This window comes from Lemur catta, chromosome 5 (genome assembly GCF_020740605.2).
Source record: "Lemur catta isolate mLemCat1 chromosome 5, mLemCat1.pri, whole genome shotgun sequence".
Lineage (NCBI taxonomy): Eukaryota > Metazoa > Chordata > Mammalia > Primates > Lemuridae > Lemur > Lemur catta.
The window spans coordinates 63,058,325-63,080,829 of record NC_059132.1 but is presented as its reverse complement, the minus strand read 5'-3'; the positions used below and the strand labels follow the sequence as shown (position 1 = coordinate 63,080,829).

At 37.4% G+C, this 22,505-nt stretch overlaps 1 protein-coding gene across 4 annotated transcripts; it reads left to right on the top strand.

Moving 5' to 3' along the window:
- The first annotated feature begins 4,867 nt into the window (after positions 1–4,867).
- On the top strand, positions 4,868–21,097 carry SLC17A2 (solute carrier family 17 member 2). Of its 4 annotated transcripts, none has more exons than XM_045551932.1 (13): positions 4,868–5,013; positions 5,422–5,547; positions 9,306–9,417; positions 10,701–10,912; positions 12,905–13,138; positions 13,224–13,311; positions 15,513–15,599; positions 17,019–17,137; positions 17,260–17,421; positions 17,929–18,061; positions 18,152–18,299; positions 19,102–19,192; positions 20,376–21,097. In XM_045551932.1, exons 3-13 carry the CDS (start codon positions 9,390–9,392, stop codon positions 20,508–20,510), a joined length of 1,437 nt encoding a protein of 478 aa, XP_045407888.1. In that variant the 5' UTR covers positions 4,868–5,013; positions 5,422–5,547; positions 9,306–9,389; the 3' UTR covers positions 20,511–21,097. The 4 variants fall into 4 exon arrangements, with proteins under 4 accessions (XP_045407888.1, XP_045407890.1, XP_045407891.1 ...); XM_045551934.1 differs by having other exon boundaries at positions 19,102–19,227; positions 20,376–20,457; XM_045551935.1 differs by having other exon boundaries at positions 19,102–19,239; positions 20,376–20,441.
- The last annotated feature ends 1,408 nt before the right edge of the window (positions 21,098–22,505 follow it).

Here is a 22,505-nt window from a genome sequence, read left to right as displayed (position 1 = left end):
CCCCCTTGGAATATCTTCTTTGTGAACTTGAGGAAATTTTTGGTGATTTCTTGAGGACTAAAGGATCTTGGTTTAGAGCTATGTCAATTTATCAACTTCTTTCTACCTTAGTGGCAGTTTGTGGCAAGACTGTAAATAAGTTCTATGATGTTCACTTAGATAAATACGATGACTTATGATGTGAAGCTTTTGTGATTCAGCCCTTGCTTTGTCCTCATCCCTGCTTATCTGCATTTGTCTCTTATTTGGGAACAAAAGTCAGATTTAGTCCTAGGACTCCCACATTGAGTTTCTTAGTAGTACTTACTTTTCAACTAGGAGTGTCCTCACTTCTATACATCAGACATAACCAGCAGGCTAAATGGTCTGAAAATAAAATTCTGACTATGTCCCACTCCTGCTTAAAACATTTTAATGACTTCCAATTACATTTCATTTTTTTCTACTGTGTTATCTTTAACTACATTGTGGATCTGGGTGTGCCACACAAGAAAGCTTGGCTTATACATGGATTCTTTTCAAGTATATGCCATGTATATGTATTATTTCATGTATTTCATGCATTCTTTTTCAAGTCTCTATTTTTTCCTCTTAAAATATATTTCCTTTGACAAATGTAAATTTTACGTTTGACTAAATTTGTCAAATTCAGTCAAATTTACTTAAAACAAATTTTTAAAATGTTGTCCAAATTATCAAGTGAAATTGGCACTTCAGGAAAATGTTCTGCATTTTTTCTATGACCTCAGCACACTGCTGTGCATTTCTATTAGTGTCCACACACGTTTGTGTTGAGGAAGTACAGCCACCACAAGATAAAAGTTCATGCTCTGAATATTACATAAAAGGCCCTTGTGATCTGGTCCTGCTGACTTCTTCCCCAGATTTCCCACTATTCCCACTATTCCCTAAATTGAAATTTTTGATCTGGACGCTTGGATTTTCCTAAAATTGAAATAGATTTTTGCTTTTTCTAGTTATAAAACAAATGCTCTTTTGTATTAAACTTTAAACAATATAGAAAAACCTAAGATAGAAAGTCAGATTCATCTAAAAATCCTTTTGCCCAGAGTTAATTACCTTAGATAGTTCTCTCTCAATATATATTTATGTGTATATGTGTAGGTATATATGTACATGTATATACATATACACACATGTACACATGCACATATAGACAAACATGTGCCTATGTATATTTACACATGTATATATACACACACACACACACACACACACACACATAATTTTACATCCATAGTCCATAAATGTTGCTTTTCTGTGGTCACCTTTTTGTTTAGTCTTATAAATTTTTTACCACCTCACTAGTTACCCAAACCTGATAACCCAAGTTAATAGCTGGTCTAGCTCAATCTTACACAAACAAATATGTACATACACAGACTATTCTCAGTAAATAGTTAGAAAAAATGGGATCCCTTTATATATGTACTTTGTATCTGCTCTACTCATTTAAAATTATATTACATTATACAAAAGTATTCAAGTCAAATGGTATAGAAGTATACCATCATTCCTTTTAACTGTCAGTTATTTTTCTGTAATAAGGATGTATCACAATGTACCCAGTCTCCCATTAATGGAAATTAGGCTGCTTCCAGTTTGTCCTTCCCTTTTTCCTTCTTCTAATTGGATATTCACTGAGTGTACTTATTAATTTAGGAAGCATCAATATTTTTTATGATATTAACTTCTCCCATTCAAGAATATATTATATAGTTTCATTTAGCCAGATCTTGTTTTATGTCCTTAATAAAATTCTGTTGTTTTCTTCCTTTGAGTCACATTTTTCTTATTTAAATAATTCCTGAAAATTTTGTAGTTTTTATTGCTAGGAAACATTAAAAACGTCATTTTTTCTGCTCCTGGCTAGTTGTTTCTACTATTGGGAAATACAATTGATTTTTTAAAAAATATTTCTCACTTTTCCAGTCACTCCACCAAATTTCCTTTATGCCTTTGTACTTTAATCCCCAGTCATGTCGAACAACTCTAATTCCCCATATCAAAGCCCCTGTGGCTTTGCTCTTTCTGGAAGGTCCTTCCCCTACATTACTGACTCATTCATACCACCCAGTGAAGACTGACCACTGCCCTGCCTTCTCTGGGAGGCCTTTTCCTGACACCCCTGTGTTGGCAGGGGTCTTTATTTGTTCGTTCCTAGTAGCCTGTGCAAGCTTGTATTGTTTGTTTATTACCCTTCATCCTAGTTGTCTGTCTCTATGTGTAGTTCACTCAGTGGACTCTGAACTCTGTAGAATCATGTGCCAGATCTTAAACAAATTGATATTCTCAGAAGCTATTGCTATGTCTGGAACATAGCAAATTGTGAAAAAAAAAAGTGTGCAATTGAACTGCTCTGATTGGGAATAGCTGTTAATGTCAGGCTATAGAGACCTAAATTTTTAAAGCTCTCTGAACTTTTTTGCTACATTACTTTTGATGTTTATAAATGTTACAGATGTAACTTCTTTTTTTCATTTTCTTTGTAATGATGTCAGCACAAAGGACAAATGTTTAATAACTCTTTATGTTAAGTTCTTTAAATGTATAGCTTATTGAGTTGATTTAATAATACTGTATTATGTGAAACTCATGATTGGGGGTGAGCCTTTTGAACCAGCTACAGAAATCTTGATTCTTGGTGGTGAATCTAACTCAATAATTCATTCATTCAGTAAACTGATATTTATTAAACGCATATTGTCTTAGTCCTTTCAGGCTGCTCTAACAAAATACCATAAACTGGGTGGCTTATAAACAACAAAAATGTATTTCTCACAGTTCTGGAGGTGAGAATTCTAAGATCAAGCCACAGGCAAATTCAATGTCTGGTGGGGGCCTGCTTGCCACACATAGCCATCTTTTTGCTGCGTCTTCACATAGCCAAAGATTTGAACAAACTTCTTTGCATCCCTTTTATAAGGATGGCAATCCAATTCATGAGGATTCTGCCCTCATGACCTAATCACTTCCTAAAACTCCATTTTCTAATGCTGTCACCTTCTGAGTTAGGATTTCAGCATGTAAGTTTTGGAGAGACACATTTAGACAATAGCACATATTATAGTTTAGCACATTCTTAGGCAGATACTGTGCCAAACACTGTGGATATTGTAATTCTCAAAATAAGCAAGAAGCCTTCAAAAAGCTTGCAAAATCCAACTATAGGATTATACTATACATACAACTATAGGATTACACTAAACAAAACATGCAGCTTGAAGAAGGCACTCTGAATCTTACTTGTGGCATTGAAGGCTTTTGACCACTATTTCCTTATAATTACTCGTATTTGGGGGATCCACTTTCAGCTACTTTTCTATCAGAACTGGTATCAGGTCATGCTCTGCCTTGGCACAGATTTAGAAAATGTCACACCTTCTTCTGGGTGAATTAAGCAAAAAAAGTTCTCATTTTTCCTCTTTTTAACTACTTTCATTGACTGATCAGGCACATGATGACTTTACAAAAATCAATAACCAGAATTTTTAATTAAAGAAAGGAAGGAATCATTGTTTCAATTCTTCCTGTTACCCCTCTACCTGCCAAAACCAACTATGGTTGGTTGAATATTGCCCCCCAAAGACGTCCACATCTTAATCCCTGGAACCTGTAAATATATTACTTTATATGACAAAAGGTACTTTACATGTGTGATTAGTTAAGGATTTTGAGACGGGCAGATTATCCTGGACTTTGTAGGTAGACCCAATGTAATTACAAGGTCCTTATAAGAGGGAAGCAGAAGAGTCATAGCGAGAGAAAAATACTTGAAGATGTTATTTTGTTGGCTTTAAAGATGGAGGAAGGTTGCCAAGAGCCAAGGAAGGCAGGTGGCCATTACATGCTGGGAAAGACAAAGAAATGGATTTCTCCATGGGAATTCTGGAGGGAACACAGCCCTGCCAACACCTTGATTTGGGCCCAGGGAAACTCCTTTTGGACTTCTGATCTCTAGAACTGTAAGGATGAATATGTGCTGTTTTAGTCCACCAAGGTTGTGGTAATTTATTACAGCAGCAATAGAAAACTAACACAGGGACCAAGTAGTCTAGTTAAGGGGTTAAGTCAGCTAAGCCTACTCCAGTAGGTCTTTGGGGAAGTATGGTGAGACTAACTAAGATGGGAGAACTCAACTAGGGAAGTTTGAAGCTGATAAAGCTGGAGAGGGCAGGCCCCCACCTCATTTTATAAGAGGCAGGAGTCAAACTAGGAAGATCCAGTAGCAACTACAGTCCAAAAATTAAGAATCACAAATAGGACACAAATGGAAGAGGCAAGAGCCAGTTAGAAACTCGATTAGGAAGGACACAGATAAGAAGCAGATAAGATGGGTACAGGATAGCTTCACGGGAAATTGTCAGAGTAGCCACAGCTCACATGTATTAGGCTGTGGACACCAAATGCTTAAGGAAAATCTAGCCAACTTCACAAAACTCCTTAACAGAAACACCTCATTTATTGAGGACCTAATACCAGTTAGCATATATATTTAATTTGTCCAATAACCCCATGCATGAGAATTAGTACCCTTGCTTCACTAATGCAGAAACCAATTCAAAGAGGTTAAGTGACTTGTCCAAGGTCACAGAAAATACTGGGAAGTGAAGGTGGGGTTGAACCCATCTCCAATCTCAGGAGCCCCGCTGTTTCTTCCACACCATGCCGCCTTGCTTTCAGGAAAAGGCTTGTTGATCGAATAGTTATATGTACAGATCAAAGCAGAAAAACCAGTGACATCTTTGAGATACTCACCCTATCAGTGAGAACCTGAAAATGAAGTTAAAAATTAAGCCACAAAGCCAAACCCAGGCTTTCTGCTCTGAGAATGTAGGACCAAACTTGGTGCTGTCTGACTGCCACGTGGCTCACAATTTATCTCTGTGAAACCCAGCAGAATTATTTAAAAAGAAAAAAGAGATGGAAACTCCCTCTGTCTTCAAGTTAGCCTTACAGTCCAGGGCTTAAAATACGAGTTTAATGGTGAAGGTAAGTCCTTTTTTTCTTTTTGAGTAGGTGATAATTATTAACTTATCAGAGGTCCATTAAAGGGAGGGAACAGTTTTTGGGAAAGTCAGAGAAAAAGCATTAAACACAGCCTAAAGATCTCCATCTAGGAATATTGTCTAGCTCCAAAACAAACAAACTTTCTAAAAAAGGTAACTGATTCAATCAAAACCCTAGAGCGAGACTTTAGAGGCCACTGGTGCCAATGGACGCTGGGGATGATGGTCACTTCTCTAAGGACCTTGTGAATATTAACTGTGATGCCCTGATGAGTTGGACTGGCTTTGGCTGTGGAGTGAAATATTGGATCAGAACCGACCAGGTTTGGGTTTGGGACTGTGACTATTGAGTCTTGTCAGACTTCTCTATGTATTTGAAATTGCTTCTCAGGAAAAGGAGAACATGACTGAAGTTGTAAATGAGATTGAAGGCAAGAAAAATTATGTGCGCTTGTACGGATCACCTGGCTTGTTGCCTTCATTGTACAGCTAAGAAAAGGAGCCCAGAGAGATTTTGGTGAGCAGCTGTTAGTGCTATGATGGGAAGCCAGAGGGGAAAAGCCTCAGTGAAGGTGCCATCTACCAACCTAACCAGAGAAAATTCCAATTCAAAGCACAGCTGGGCACACATTGGCCTAGAAGACAAAGCTTGAGGTTCTTGGGAGCAGGGAGGAATGGTGCAGGCACCCCTGCCTATCTCCTGAAGAGCTGTGAACCCCCTGTGGGTAGTGGGTAGTGCTCCAATTGTACCTTAGTTTTTGCATCACCCTGTCTTCTAGAATTGCCTGCCATTGGTACTCAGTACACTTGTTCTTTTTTCATGATTAAATACATAAATTAATTGACAGCATGACAGAAATGATATAGTGGAACAACCAATTTTATTTCAGAACTACCAGTTTCTCAGAAAGGTAGACAGGGAATCAATCAAAGGGGCCTCAGTTTTACTAGCACGGAGGGAATTGCTTCTTACCCTGTTCTCTGATGTTTGTAGCAGGATGCATCCCCTCTCCACATAGCTTGTGGATTCCAGGCCAGAAGAATGCATTTGAAAAGGAAAAGTTTAAAAACAATTTAACAGTCAATCAAAAGAGCTTTTATAGAAATATATCTTACTTGCTGTAAGCCTGTACTTACTCATGGACTGCCAATATTGTGACTGTTTATTATTGTTGTTGTTAATATCAATAACATTATACAATGTATAATACTTTATAATTACAAGACATGACTCATACCTTTGTTTTCATTCCAAATAGCCCCGAGAAGTCATATTACCCCCATTTTTCCCATGAAACAATTAAAGTCCTGGGAGGTTATGAAACTTGCTCTGGTTTACTTAGATTGAGATTGGCAGAGTACAATTCAGTCCCTAGATACCCTGCAGGTTCATGTTCTTTGAACTACATGTAACATTTACTCTGAGTAAACTCTAGGAGACTTGGCTAACAGAGATGATGCAAGACAGGTTGGATATTAGGGGAAACCTAAGAGTAATGGAAAGACCATTATAACAAAATAATGATTTCTAGACTAAAACAAATAGGAAAAAAATGTTTTAGCTTACGCATAAACCATAATATCTATATTACTGATTTTATCTCAAATATAACCTATAGGGTATCATACAATTATTTTTTAAATATGAAATCCTTTAACTTAATTTCAATTCATTTTTCTGTGGCTACTTACAACTCTGACACTAGAATTCACTATTTTTTTTAGAGGTGTAACCCCTAATGGGAAGGGTTTTGACATTGTCACATGTTCTCAATTGTTTACAAGAAGGCTAGGAATTATTTCACTATCTCTAAGGGAATGTCAATCATGCCAGTGCTCAGACCCCATAATTTCTAAGCTTCTATGGCTATTTTAGAAAAATAGTTTCCAATACTATGTCACAGAAAGACTCCAGTTTAGAATGGTTTGGAATGTTAACTCGATTTTTGTCTCATGCAAAGCAAAAAGGGAAATTAACTACTGAAATAAACTCCCGAGACAAAATTCTAAGTAGCATTTGAAACCATAAAAGCTAAGTAGGGATTTTCGTCTCTTCTCACTAGACAGCAACAGAGAATGACAAGGAAAACTGAAATGATAGATTTGTAGTATAATTCTACAAACATAAAAAGCAAGAAAAAAATACTTTTCTTTGTATTTAATATTCAAAGCTTACATTAAAGCATTTTTAATCACCAAATTTCCTTCTGGAATAAATGGTTAAAACTTGATTTAAAATTGTATACATTGCCCTTTTAGAATGTCTCAGTATGAAGCTGCTCTATCATGTTTTCAGCTTGTGCTTAAAATATTATGAAAATAAAGGAGAAGTAATATTAACAGGTAGAAAAAGCAGCAGTCTGGGCATTAGGAGACCTGGTGCTGGCTCTGTGAACTGTGTGGCTTCAGGCAGTTTTTAAAACTTTCTGCGTACCAGTTTTCTCATCAGTAAAATGAACGGTTGGGCTAGAGAGAATCTCTGAGTCTCTTTCAGTTCCAGAGTTCAGTGTTTATAAGATCCACTGGAGAGGCTGGAAAGGAAGCTTTAAGTAGAGTATAAGTACTTGCAGCTGCTTGTACAGTTAAAAAGTTGCCTTCAGCCAAGCCATAGGATCTTGTATAACAAGTGAAATCAAATAGAAAATGGTCCAAACTCTGGATTTGGACTCAGATGGCTTCAGCCAGGATCAGAATGTAGGGCAGTGAGCTGAACTCCTGATATCCAGATGTTAGCAAGACTTGGAACCCTTCCAAAGCTGAGCAACAGCCAACATCTGTCCTGGTGCTGAGCTGCTCTTGTTGGCAGTTGGGCCTCCATTTGTATCTATTGTAACCAAAAAAGGAAATTTCAAGACTTAGGTGAGGAGACACTATTCTCAGAGTCCTAGAGAAACATTTAGCAAGCAGAAAAACTACCTGCTTCACCATGCTGATGAAGCTGAATTATTGTTCTTTTAAATACACTTTGCTGCTTCTGGGTATATAATGAGTATCTACTAATTATGAAAATAAAATCACTTGATAAGGACAAAAATCATAAAGTGATCACCCTGTTCTGTAACCTAGATATAGCGACCACTGGCACTTGTGTGAATCTGTTTCTATTTCTGTATGTGGATGTGCACAACATATCCTGCTTTGTACATTAGGGTATAAGGATTTTTCTAATGTTATTCAATATCTTTGAAAATGCTATTTTAATAGAGTCCGTCTTAAAAATCTATCAAAATTGCCCTACCAAACCCTTATTGTTAAGTTAACTTATCTCTAATATTATGCTGTCATAAGTAATACTACAAAGGAATTTTTGAACAAAATTCTTCATCTGTATCTTTCTTTATGATCTTCCATTCCAAAGTCATAGGTTATGAATATATTTTAGGGTGTGGATAAGTATTTTTAAATTTAGGTACAGAAAGAGTGCAAATCCTTGCATGATGAAATATAAATATGCTACATACATTTTGAAAGTCACAGAAGCTTCAATTTAGAAATGGATGATATCCATAGGATTAGGATTGTTTCTAAAAGAAACAAATGTATGTATCTCCAAAGACAGTTTGATTGGTGTGTAAATATCAAATTAAACATGTCATATTTGGGGTCATGAATTCTCTTTGCCTGTCAAAATAGCTGGATTTATTCATAATTGTAGCAGAAAGTCTCCATTTTGCAGGTGACTTGAAGAACTTGTCAGTCCAATAAAGTGTCCAAATTGCATGTAGCTAAGAAGAGAATAAACATTTTAAATCTTTACATGTGATACATATAAGTTATGCAATGTCATCCTTCCTGTGCAAAGACACATGGAACATTGTTGTGGTTGTACGTGGTCAGAATGAAAGAAAATTACTGCTCTGGAACCTTCCTTTTCAGCTCTTGAGCTTAATTTAACTGTCTTGTCTTATAATCCTCTATAATACAAGCAACAATCCTCCTTACCTTTGCATGGTTCTCTATGGTTTGATAAAGCACTTGCAATTTTTCTCATTTAATTCTTACAGAACCACTCAGAAAAGAGCCTTACTGTTACTGAGCAAATGAGGAAATGGATGATTAGAGAATTTAAATGACTGACTCTAAGTCACATCACTGGGACTTAGAGCCAGCTCTCCTTACAACAATCCAGTCCTCCAAAAACACAGCTGCAGTGTACTGCAAAATGTAAATGATATAGCTGTGTTGGGTCAAAACTTTTACTGATGCTGAGAGGAGGCAACATTGACAAGAGAAAATTATTTGTACGTCATGTTTTGGATTATGTTCTCCCCATAGATAAAAAAACCGTTGTGGTAAAAGAGATTCGGGGCACAGGGAAACTCCACCGCAAAGTGTGGTACCATTTCCTAGAGAAGCTAAATGGACGAGAAGCCTACCACCAGGAAAGGTAAAGCCAGCGGTCTTGTTTGCAGGCTACATTATGGAAGTGCTGAAGCTTATTCCCAGTGTTCTTTACCCATCACTGCCCTCCTCACCTCCATTCTCTACCATGCTGCCCCTTTGTAGAGATTCTCCTAGTTTAACATCAGAGCCAACTCTAACCCCTGATCCTGTTACCTGTTGCTTTTTCCTTAGGGAAACTTACAGTGTTCTCTATCAGAAATTGAGCCAAATGATTGACAAATCCTGGGATCTAAGGAATGGAATAAATTTTGGAAAAGTCATGTTAAGCAAACCCCAAACTTATGTATAAGTCTCTGCTATTATTATCCTTGCCGAGTGATTGGCTGTTTCTCCTGAGTTTGGAAACTTCCAGTAATATGGAAATATTAATAATTTTTTTCACAGGCAAGCAATCCTATCCCTATTTGACCATTAAAAATTATTTCTTTCATTATATTTTTATCTATTTCTTCATAGGTTCTCTCTTTGTTTCCATTTAGTCCTTGTTCCCCAAATATGCAATCTAATCCATCATTCATATGGGAACTCTTTCAATATTGGTTTATTGTTCCATTTTGTGGATATGTAAAAGAAAAGAAAAGCGTTGTCCTTGCAATATATTGAATACTCTTCCAGTACCATATCATCTACAGACTTAGTAAAAATGATTCTACATGTTAATTTTTTAAAGAAAATACATTGAACATATGGGAAGGCAGGGCCTAGTGACACACAGCAAAAATATATCTAAGAGGACATTACACCAGGGAGTTAGTGGAAGTGCTCATTTAAAATACTATCTCTCAGATATTTTAAAAGCAAATCCTTGGACGTGCAATAGCATAATTCAAAGGTGGCTCTCTATGTATAAACTCTCAAACTTTATGATAAATAAATGTGCAAAACAGATGGGACCACTGACTTGCAGCCCAGAGACTTGGGTTTTGTGACTGGGTCTGCCACCTTCTTCCCCATTCACTCTACTTTGGAGCAATACAACATAAATGCCTTACATTTAGATTTTTCTCGATTTATCATCTATTTCCCACACCTCTGAAAGAAGGTCATATTTGCTTTATTTGATTATAAGATTCCATATTCGTTGTTTTAAAGCCAACCAAAGCATTTGACGAGGCAAGGTTGTAGTCCTGGCTATTTCGGTATTAATAGAAAAAGATAGTGAGACTGCATGGTATCATCCAAAGTTCTTTCAGATTTAGCAGCAGGAGAAATGAAAAGAAAAGGGTCTTAGCCAGGATGCTCATTGCATACTTCTGTGTTTTCAAGGTCCAAATTTCTGTTCCTTACGCTATGGGTTGGCTCTCATCATGCACTTATCAAACTTCACCATGATAACCCAGCGTGTGAGTCTGAGCATTGCGATCATTGCCATGGTGAACAGCACTCAGCAGCATGGTCTACTGAATGCCTCCACTGAGGGGCCTCTTGCAGACAACCTCAGCAACCTCAGCAGATCCATCAAAGGATTTAATACAAGAGTAAGTGTGATGGAGAGCAAGGCTCTTTGTTGAGAGGTAGAAACTCAGTTTTAAAGGAAGGCTTAGATCTTGATTCTGTGGAGTGAAGAAGTATAAATTTTCAATAACAAATGAAAAATAACTGGAATTATTTTTCTTTGAGACATTGCTTACGTCTATGATAAAAATAATATTTCTTTGAGATTATCATGATTACAAGGTGGGGGAACTCTAGGGAAAAATGTGAAAAATTAAAAAAATGGAATATATCATGGGGTGTCTTCAATGAAAAACTAGATATTGTCTAGGTGCATTCTTCTATGTTATCCAATTCTATTTAGGTCTCTGCATGTTTTATTTTTTTGAGCAATTTTACAACCCTGTAAATTCTATATAATGAAAAGAAATGCAAATGATTCTTGTCCATAACTTTGCAAAGAAATTTTGCCCAGTGGAAAATCAATTGGGACTCTCCTTTACTCACCACCCAGTTGAATCAGCTAGATTTTATCAACTATTTAAAATCTATTTCAGCATTGCTTCCTGCTTATGTATGTGTAGTTCTTTGAATTTGCCTTTGAACCAATTGTAACATCTTACTGATTCTCTCATTAATCAATGAGTTAAATAAAATCTTTGTCACATGTTCATTTTATATTTGTATGAGAATCATGATTATACTCTATTATAAAAACTATCCTTTAAACTCTCATTTACTGTACATTTCTAATGTCATCCCTATAATTCATAATTGATGATTTAATTGCATTGGACCCAGCTTATTTATAATGAATGAATAAAATCATTACCTCCAGTATTTCTTCCATCATCAATTCTACATATTCATACTCCTGGGATCAGGAATCCAGGACACCTTCAAATTGCCAAACATGCTGTGCTCTCTTAACATGCTGTGCACCTCCAGAATCTGGTCCTACTTCTCAGTGCACTCATATCTGCTATCAATGGCCCAGGGAAAGTCTTTACTCTGAGCCAGTTAGAGTCCCTGTTAGTTTCTCATCATTTGGCATCATTTCAAATGTTCCAAGCCCGCTTTTGTTGTTTTCTCCAATGAGAATGGATTTTCCTTTTTCTCTTTATACAAATTATAGTTGTTCTTTGAAAGATAGTTGAAATATTTCTTCCTTCCAGGAACTTTCCCAAATTGTTCTTCCCTCTTCTGAAAGTCTCTATTTTATTTATGTTCATTCTCAAATTTTAATTATCATACGAATCATATACCTTGCATTACTTATAGTGTTTTTAAGTGGATAAAATATTTCATATTTTACATTCTTTGGCTCTCTACATTAACTTATAGCATGATGCCAATAGCTAGGGGAATTATAGCATGATGTCTAAAAGTTATTTAATTTTAGGTAAATAATTACTTAGCTAACATAATTTACACAATTATTTAGGCATTTTAGGTAGTTATCTTCAAATAACTCAATCATTTATTGAGTTATATCAGAAGAAGAACATGATCTTATTCATTTGTAGTATGTGTTTTAGGAAGTCAGCTCTTCTAGAGCAGATCCCAATTCTCAAACTTGATTTTTCTTCTTAATTAGGGGCTGATTTTTTGGTAAGAGTTCAGAAAAGTTGTGTTTTCCTTATTTTTTGATATGCAACAACATGTTATATGCAACTTTTACTAGAAACAAAATAGTTGAAGGAAACCCTTTCACAGATGAAATATCTCTCAATGGCTTTTTCCATTTACTTCTTCCTATTATTCCATTTATATAATCATTTTCTTTATCTCTTTTCTTCTTCATTTCCTCTTTTTTTTTTCTCTCCCTCTAACGGAATCAAATTAGGGATATCATTAGTCATTCATTTGGAAAAGGTAGAATGTTTAAGGTAGGTAAAAAATAGAGAAAAATGAAATAGATATTTTGTAATAGGGTCTCACCAACATTAAGCAACTCTGACTGTAAAGCAGATTTTCCTAAAAGGATTTCTTAGCAAAGCGTTTTCTTTTCTTTTCTTCTTTTTTCTTTTTTCTAGGACTCTGTATATCAGTGGAGCCCAGAGATTCAAGGTGTCATCTTTAGCTCCATCAACTATGGGATAATACTGACTCTGATCCCAAGTGGATATTTAGCAGGGATATTTGGAGCAAAACATATGCTTGGTGCTGGTTTGCTGATCTCCTCCCTTCTCACCCTCTTTACACCATTGGCTGCTGACTTTGGAGTGACTTTGGTCATTGTGACTCGTACAGTTCAGGGCATGGCCCAGGTATCCCAATACTTTCTCATTCTAAGTGGGATCCAGATTCATGAATCTTATAAAAGAGCAAAGATCTTAGTGATTTTCATTTCAGGGAATGGCATGGACAGGTCAGTTTACAATTTGGGCAAAATGGGCTCCTCCACTTGAACGAAGCAAGCTCACCACCATTGCAGGATCAGGTAAGGATGTATACATGGGTCACGACTTTATTATCTGTTCCATCCTACTGTGTCTTCCCTTCTATGAACCAGATGGTTTGGGGGAGAGGGAAAAAAGTACTACTGAAAAATCCAATATAAGACAGTTACATAACAAATAAGAAAGATTCATTTGTGCTGTAGACACTGAGGCTCAAAAGCAGGAAAGACAATGGATGAGCTAGGGTAGTCAGAAAATCCTTGTAGGAAAAAGTTTAAAGCTTTAAGAATTGCTTGAATGGAAAAAGATCAAATAAACTATATAAACATCATTTTATCAAAGATGTTGAAGTGAGAATTAAGCCTACCAGAACTCAAAGTGTTAAGGAGAGAAATCAGGCTGAAAGTGTCTGTATTATTCTAAGCTCTTTACTATTCTGAGCTAATTAATTCTCACAACCACCCTCTCATTTAAGTACTTCTTACACTCTCATTTTACAGAGAGGGGAGTTAAGGAATGTAGAGATTAAGTAAATTGCCCCAATACCAATAGCCAGCAGGTGTTGGAACTGAGATTTGAGCCCAAGCAGTTTGGCCCCAGAGGCACACTCAATCACCATGTTGGACTGTCACTCCACTGGTGTGTGATCCTACTACTAAGGCCACCGCAGCTTTACCATTGCTGTTTTCCCAGCCTGGAGTGCTGAGAACATATACTTGAAAAACAGAACTGAGGCTCCATCAAGCTTCTCACTGCCAGGTCCAATACCCAGCTGCATCCTGTGGACCATTACTTCGCAACAACCCTCCTGGCTGTCTTGCTTTCTTTCATCACAGTTGCTACCACCGCCTCTGTTTCCAGATACTCTCTGCTGGTCTGCCTTCCCTAGTTTGGTTTGTTCCAAACTTTTCTTCCCATCAAAGGCAAGTTATTTTTCTAAAGTACAGATAGGGCATTTTTGCTCACTTGCTTTAGAATCTTCAATGTGTTCCTTCATGTTTACAGAGCAAAGACTGACTTCCTTATTGCATCCATATAAAGGTGCTCAGTCATCTAGCTCCATCCTGCTTTCCACACAACACCCCTCTGCAAGCAAGGCTCTAATTGTACCCGATGTGTGCTGCTCTCCACATACATGTGCACTTCACTTCCCTCTGGCTCTGCTCCCACTGGCTCATATTCCTGGAAATTTCTCTGCTCCTGTTCCTGTTGCCAAAATTCCATCTATCCTGCTGCTTAGCTCATGTAAACAATTCCTAAATCTTATAATTGTTATTAACTTATGCTTATGTATACTTCCACAGCACATTGTAGTTTTATTATATTTATATTCTACATCATTTTTTTTCAAATTTTTTTTCAAAATAAAATAATGAATGAATCCAGTAATTAGAGAGAATTTAAAGAACATTACTCCCCAGAATCTTTTAACATAGAGTCTTCTCTAAATAACATAGAATCTTCTTCTTCAAATCATCATTTTTTTTCAAATTGCAGGTTGGAACCCATTAGTAGGTCATAAAATCAATTTAGTGGGTCAAAATCAACATTTAAAAAAATGAAAGTGAATAGTGTAGAAAATGTTGGAGTGCATTCCACATGGTAAAATTAAATATCAATTCATGAAACTTTTGTTTGAGTCATGGAGCGTGGTTGTGTGTACAAGTGTTTGTATATATTTGTGTGTGTTATGTTACCATGTAAAATGCATTTCTTACTGTGGGTCTCTGTGAATTGTTGTTTTTTTTAATGTAGACTCCAGAGTCTACATGGTATTTCAGGTGTGACAGTTAATTTTGTTTACATTTTTCTTTCTCCAATTGGACCAAAAGCTTCTTTAGGGCAAGGACTGTATCTTACTGATTTTTGTAAGTCTGTCTTTTCCTGCTCCCAGCCTCATATTGCATCATGCAAGAATGTAACTGTAGTTATCAAGAAATACTGAGGGCTGTGATTGCAGAGAGTCTCTGATAAACTAAGGGATTTAGATTTGGTCACACTGGTGTTGAGGAACCATTGAAAAGTTACATGGATGAATTGTATAGTAGTGAAATCAGGGGTATTTTATTGATCTTAATTATATCACATGACTTTATTGGGGAAAATCTGTGAGCAGAAATAAATGCTTTTATCATCCAGTAATTCTAAGTTTGTCACCTCACTGTTGGGACAACGTTCAGGGAGGCCACGAAGTCTTAGCCTTTGCTATTTTCATAAGTGTTTTTCTCCCTTTTCTCTTCAGGAGTAGCTTTCGGATCCTTCATCATACTCTGTGTAGGAGGATTAATCTCACAGGCCCTGGGCTGGCCTTTTATCTTCTACATCTTTGGTAAGTCACTTTCTCTTAAATCCAAACACCTCCGTTTTCCAAGAATTCATTTTGATGCCTGCATCATCCACATTCTTCCCATATGACAGAAAATGTCCTTTGTTAAATGGAAGATGAAAAATGTCAGGGATAGGAATCTCTCTTAATGAAGTCATACAACTTGATTTAACACCTTCCTGGTGGTTCTGGGAATTCACATGCACAGGGCAGAGGAGATGACTATGCACACGGTGCCGACTCCTAGGAACTCAGAAATGCAGCCTTGCCCTTCTACCTCAAGCATCTTCTGTAGAATCTGTACCACCACATCTGAAATGCCTCATCCAGTCACCATGTGCAGTTAAGATGTCAAAGATGGTGAAATACATTTTCGTTGTGTCTTCATATTTCATTATAATCATTATTTCTGCCCAAGATGCCTTAACTTGTTCTTTACCAGGTGAATCTTGCAAAGCTCAATTTAAATGCCCCTTCTCCATGGGACATTCCTGAACTTATTCCACCCAGTTGAGCCATTCTCTCCTCTGTGATCCTTGCTGCGATTTCTTCTCTAGGTTATGTGGGTGTGTAATTATTTTCCTTATCTCCTCACTAGACTGTGAAATGCGTGAGGCAAGGAATCCATTCTATAATGTTTTTATCATTTTGTTACCATCATAGTACCTGACAAAAGAGTGAATGAATCCAGTAATTAGAGGGAATTTAAAGAACATTAGTCCCCAGAATCTTTTAACATAGAATCTTCTTTAAATAAGATAGAATCTTCTTCTTCAAATCCCAGTAATAAGACAAGTTTCTACAGATTGCTTTGTTGTTATAGCCAAATGATGTCACTGAATATGGTTCTGGCTTGGATGGCTTTCTCATTAGCGACGCTACTCCCAGATCATTTTGGTTTGTACATGTTAACCAGGTATTGTCACGAAATATTTCTTCTGGAAATTCATAATAGATGCCTGGTTTGAATACAAATAACACTGTCTCTTATAAATATGCCCAAAATTTTTCTTTGCCACACTGAGTTCATGGCAGGTTGTTTCATAGTATGTATGACTACTCTTCTTCTTCAGTCCTGACTGTTCACATCTTCCAAAACAAGACAATAATGTGTGCATTAAGAAGTTGCTGCTAAAAACACATAACACTATAACCATGGGAGCCTTTACAGTAATTAATCAGCTATGCAGTGTCATGTTATCTCCAAGGGGCTCTGACATTTACAAATGGTAACTCTAGAAGAAGGAGGTTTGTAGGAGGTTTGTAGAAGAATTGAAAGAAGAAATGGGAAAATTTAGGTACTTATGGCAGGATAACTATGAATGGATAAGTGTGTGGTAGGGTGAGACATGCCACTTCAGAGGCAACTCCCTTCCCCCAGTACAGAGATCTAACTGAAAACTAATTTCGTCCCACTTCTAGGTAGCACTGGCTGTGTGTGTTGTCTCCTGTGGTTCACAGTGATTTATGATGACCCCATGCATCACCCGTGCATAAGTGTCAGGGAAAAGGAACACATCGTGTCCTCACTGGCTCAACAGGTACAGTGTACCCCTTGTACCTGTGGACCACACAGAGACCTCCAGGGCAGGGCGTGGGTCTCCTGGGAGAGGCACCCTCTGGCCTGTGCTAACACTCATGTTGATTAGCTATTTCCTTTCAGTCCAGTTCTCCTAGACGATCTGTCCCCATAAAGGCCATGGTCAGATGCCTTCCACTTTGGGCCATTTTCACGGGTTTTTTCAGCCATTTCTGGTTATGCACCATAATCATAACATACCTACCGACATACATCAGTACTGTGCTCCATGTTAACATCAGAGATGTAAGTATACTTCCTATACTTCTATTAAAATGATGATAATGGCAATAAGGAGAAATAATTCTATGCTATCTATTAAATTCTGACTTTGCACGTAACCATTCATTTAACCTTCACAATGATGCTAAGAGATTATAATGATTCCCATCTCACAACTGTGGAAATGGGACATGTAGAAGTGAGATTACTTGCCCCAGGTTACACAATACTAAGTGGTAGAGCTGCTGCAGCATCTGTGCTCTTAACCACTGTGCTACACTTCCATGGCAGCTGATTCTAAAGTTTCTCTTAGAAATTAATATTGCTTTTATCTGCAGCCCAGTGTGACGCAGCTGCTGGCCCTCTTACCTGAGACATGTTCTTCTAATGTGAAAAAGGATGCTAATTTCCCCCAAACGGCTAAGAATGTTGGGGAGGAGGTGGTAGTCCAATGATTTGGTCTGTGTAACTGATAAATTTTGGTGCTATATGCACCTCTGTAACTACCCTGTATAAATTTCCTTTTTTCAGAGTGGGGTTCTGTCCTCCCTGCCTTTTATTGCTGCCTCAAGCTGTACAGTTCTAGGAGGTCAGTTGGCAGATTTCCTTCTGTCCAGGAATCTTCTCAGATTGATCACTGTGCGAAAACTCTTTTCATCCCTAGGTAAGGATAGGCGTGTGGGTTTGGTTAGCCAATCCCTTTTCCATGAGCATGGTCTGAGAAGGATCTTGACAGCGTGTCTTCATTGCCCAGGGCTCCTCCTTCCATCACTATGTGCACTGGCCCTGCCCTTTGTGGCTTCCAGTTACATGGCAACCATTATTTTGCTGATACTTATTCCTGGGACCAGCAACCTGTGTGACTCAGGGTTTATCATCAATACCTTAGATGTTGCCCCCAGGTAAGAGTTTTACCTGTTTTTCCCCTCCTCCAGACCCATCAAGAGGTGTTAGACTTCAGTCGCTGCCCATATAACTCCTTCATGTTAACACGCACTAACTGATGGCAGAATGACAAATAACTAGAAATGTCAGTATGTGGCCAAGACTTAATATAGCATTTTTAAAACAACAGTCCACAATCTTGCCTAGTAATCGTTTAAATAAAAGGCTTCCCAAGCTTTCCTACCAGAGATTGGATTATGTACTCTGGGAAAAGGCCCACACACATGTGTTTTGGAAAAGTTTCCAGGGTATTGCTCATACTGGCTACCACATATGTATGCATTCACCATGAGCCAATTCCTGCGCTAAAGGCTTGTCACTTATGAACACATCTGATCCTCACAGTAACAGTAGGTAGGTCCTATCATTATCCCCATTTTACAGGGGAGAAGACTGAGGAATAAGAAGTGTAAGTGGTACGACTATGGTCACCCAAGGGCCCGGGCAGTTTGGGCCCGGGCAGTTTGGACCCAGGCAGTTTGGCTTTGGAGTCTGTGCCCTGCCCATTGCACAGGCTGCCTTCCATGCTAAGCAGCCAGAGTGGAGAAACTTGGCTCCCAAGGAGACTACATTGTTTCCTGGTTAATGACTCAGGGGCCAGGTAATTTCAGAATTGCCCTGAATATCTTTAGGTGAATGAAAGTCTGCTTTAGGCAAAACTACTTTGCTGTTAGAGCTGAGTTGGTCTAAAGTTCAGTTGCTGCAGAAGCTGTAGGTGGCTTTCTATATAAAATCATTTATAAAATCATCTTCTCACAGATATGCAAGTTTCCTCATGGGAATTTCAAGGGGATTTGGACTTCTCGCAGGAATTGTCTCTTCTACTGCCACTGGATTCCTTATCAGTCAGGTTGGGCCAGTTTATTGAACATCTGCAAGTGGCAGGTATTGCTTTAGGTATTGGAAATACACACTGTGCTCTTAAAATCTCATGATGGAAACAAGCATGGATGTCAACACAATTGCTCCATTCACGGGAGTCTCTAAGTCAGACTCTGTTAGGTCACTTTTCTCAGAGGAAGAAAAATATAAGCTGAATTTCTCAAAATGAATAGATGTTAGATTGATAAAAATGAAGACAGACAGCATGTTTGACTTCCTAGAAGTAGACAAGCATGAAATAGTTCTTAGTTATGACCAGAGTGAATGATACATGTCAAGGAATAGCAAGAGATAAAGACAAAAGGGCAGAAGAGGAAGATGATGAAGAATCTATTCAGACTAATTTCAACTTTTAAGAAAAAAGTCACAAAAGGAAACACAAAAAGTGTTCCAAGGCTAGTTTAAAAAGAAGTTAAATGCGTAAAAAGAGAATGGCTGTGAGACATTGCAGCGAGTGTGGGCGGTGAGGCCTGCTCAGTATTTGGAAGTGTGGGCAGGTCAGGAAGATGAAAAGGCTGAACCAGGCTGGGATGGAAGGGTTGATGAGTGTCCGTGTACAGAGAGAAGTTTTGTTTTGTTTTTAACATCTCTATGTGATCTATTGGTAGTTTCCAGGTTAATTTTTTACCCAATTGCTAGGAATCCACTGTGATCATATGCTGGAAATGAGCTATGACTTACTAGGGCTTAATGAGAAGGATCACACAGGCAGACCAAATAGAACTCGTGTTACACTGAGATGGGTTGTTGTGATTGATGTCAACAGCCAAAAACTAAACAAAACAGAGAAAGCACAAACATGAGATCTAACAGATGCCATTTTAAGCATAATTTTAAGTGAGTAATACTATATTTTCATGAATGTTGAAATCCAAATTTCCAGAAAAACATTAGTGTAGTTTAATTTATGTTTGTTTAAAGAAATATTCATGCCAACTCAGAAGGCAATATGCATTTTAGAGTCATCTTGTTTCCAACAGTTTCATGAACTTTTTTTGATGACTTAAGATGTTAAGTGGCTATTGCCTATAGTTCCCTATATTCTTAGTGATCAATGTTGCAATACACAACATAGAGGACTACTAGAACTGGTGGAGAAGGACATTAATATTGTAACATTAATAATTATTCTGAGTTTTCTTTGTGGCCAGGATTCTGAGTCTGGATGGCGGAATGTCTTTTTCCTGTCTGCTGGGGTCAACATGTTTGGCCTGGTCTTCTACCTCATGTTTGGACAAGCAGAAATCCAGGACTGGGCCAAAGAGAGGACTCTCACCCGCTTCTGAGGATATAGAGTGGCAAATGTAAATGTAGTACTGAGTGTTAATTTTTTAACATTTTTTACTTTTTACTCTTTTTACCCTTTTTTACATTTATCCTTTTTGTTTTTATATTCTTGACCATGGATTCAGCAGTTTTTAACTCTGGCTATGTTTTAGACTTCCCTAGAAAGCCTCTAAAACATACTGATGTCTGGGACCCACTCCCTAATGAATTGGTCTGGGGTGGAACCCAGAAACCACTAATTTTTAGATACTCCCCCAGGGGGTTCTAATGTGCAGTCAGGGTTGACAACTGCTGGACAAACTTGAAAAGTCAATTCTTGTTGCCTTTAAATTTACCTCTTTGGAAATTTAATTCAAGGTGAATAAAAATCTATGTGAAAATAATCACTGATAAATACCTTCATGGAGGTGGTTATTGGCTACAGAGAAGATCTACTGGGAATTGTAGCCATATGTTATAGAGTTCAGCACAGAACAGAATTTTGAAGCTGTAATCTACAGAATTAACATTTTCATTGTTTTTTTATACATTGTAAAACATGGTTGTTTATTTATATGGTTAAATTCTATTAAAATTACATGCTAAAATTAAATAGACCACTTTCCAATTATTTAGATTAGGATGATTTCCATCAGATGAAATAGATATTTTCTTATTCTAGCCATTGCAGGAGATTAACGACTGGAAAATGAGTGAGGTTATCTAGAAATCAGGGAGAGTGAAGATAGAATTGGAAAGCTTCTACTGTGAGAAAAATGGATGTGACGGGAGGCAATGTGGACACTTCCAGAAGGAACAGAGAGATAGTTTAGAGCGAGATATAATGAAAATTGGAAGGAGATGATGGAGGCACTTTCAAGTGAAATGACAATTAATATGGGGGAGAAAAATACTGAAGGTATAACAAGATGACACAGTGCATAGCAGAGCATCACATATGAGAGATGTGATGCTTTCTACCTTTTGAGGGCAGAAAAAGATCATTTGACCTTCCTCATATTTCCTTTATTTTCTCAAGATACTCAAATAGGAATCATCAACCCTAGAAGAAATTAATTCTGGCTCCTACCACTTAAAACACATCTTTTATGTTGTCTCCCTAGAGCTAATTCTGGTTTTGCAACTTTTCTAGAGAAGAAGTTTTTGCTATATTTAAAATCCCAATAGAACCACTAGGTCAAGAACCTTGGGCTAATTTAGCAAGTGAAGAGAATGTCTTAATGCAAATCAACAGGTATATTTGAGCAGGTGTTTTCAGGGAAACAGAGTGTCAGGCCCCTGAGAGTGACACTAAGATGAGAACACTGGTCCTGCCTTGTGAGTACTGACAATACAGAGAGGAAGGGGAGTTTGTAGAAAACTAAAAGGAGGAGAAAAAAAGAGAGATGTAGTATAATAGATAGGCAAATTATATTAATAATATATACAGACAAAAGAGAACCACCCCCTAAAAAAGGGTAGACAATCCAATAGAAAAATCGGCAAAGGACTTGAATAGGAACTTGACTTGAATAGTGGCCCAGCAGCATATAAAAAGATATTCAACTTCATTAGTCATTACAGAAATGAAAATCAAAACCACAATGAGATACTACTATATACTTAACAGAATGGCTAAAATGAAAGAAGATGGAAAACAAAATGTTGGCAAGAGTGTGGAGCAACTGGGACTTTCATATACAATAAATGTGAGTGCAAATTAGAACTTTCGAAAGTCGCTTGGCAATGTCTCCTAAAGGTAAATGTACAATTCCTATGACTCAGACATTTCTCTTAGAAATGCACATATACATTCATAAAAACATGTAGAACAATGTTCATAGGAGCACGAGCTATAATAGCCCAAACAGGAAACAAATAAATTGCCTGGTAAGCGAAGAATGAATGAGTAAATAAAATCATGGTCTATTCATACAGCAATAAGAACGGACAGATCCCAATACACAACACCACAGATGAGTCTCATGAACACAAGACAGAGTGAAACAAGACAA

Coding starts and splice junctions, on each gene's coding strand:
- SLC17A2 (XM_045551933.1), top strand. CDS start 9,390: ATGGACGAGAAGCCTACCACCAGGAAAG. Junction 10,913..12,904: donor TCAAAGGATTTAATACAAGA/GTAAGTGTGATG, acceptor TCTTTTTTCTAG/GACTCTGTATATCAGTGGAG. Junction 15,600..17,018: donor TTTTATCTTCTACATCTTTG/GTAAGTCACTTT, acceptor TCCCACTTCTAG/GTAGCACTGGCTGTGTGTGT.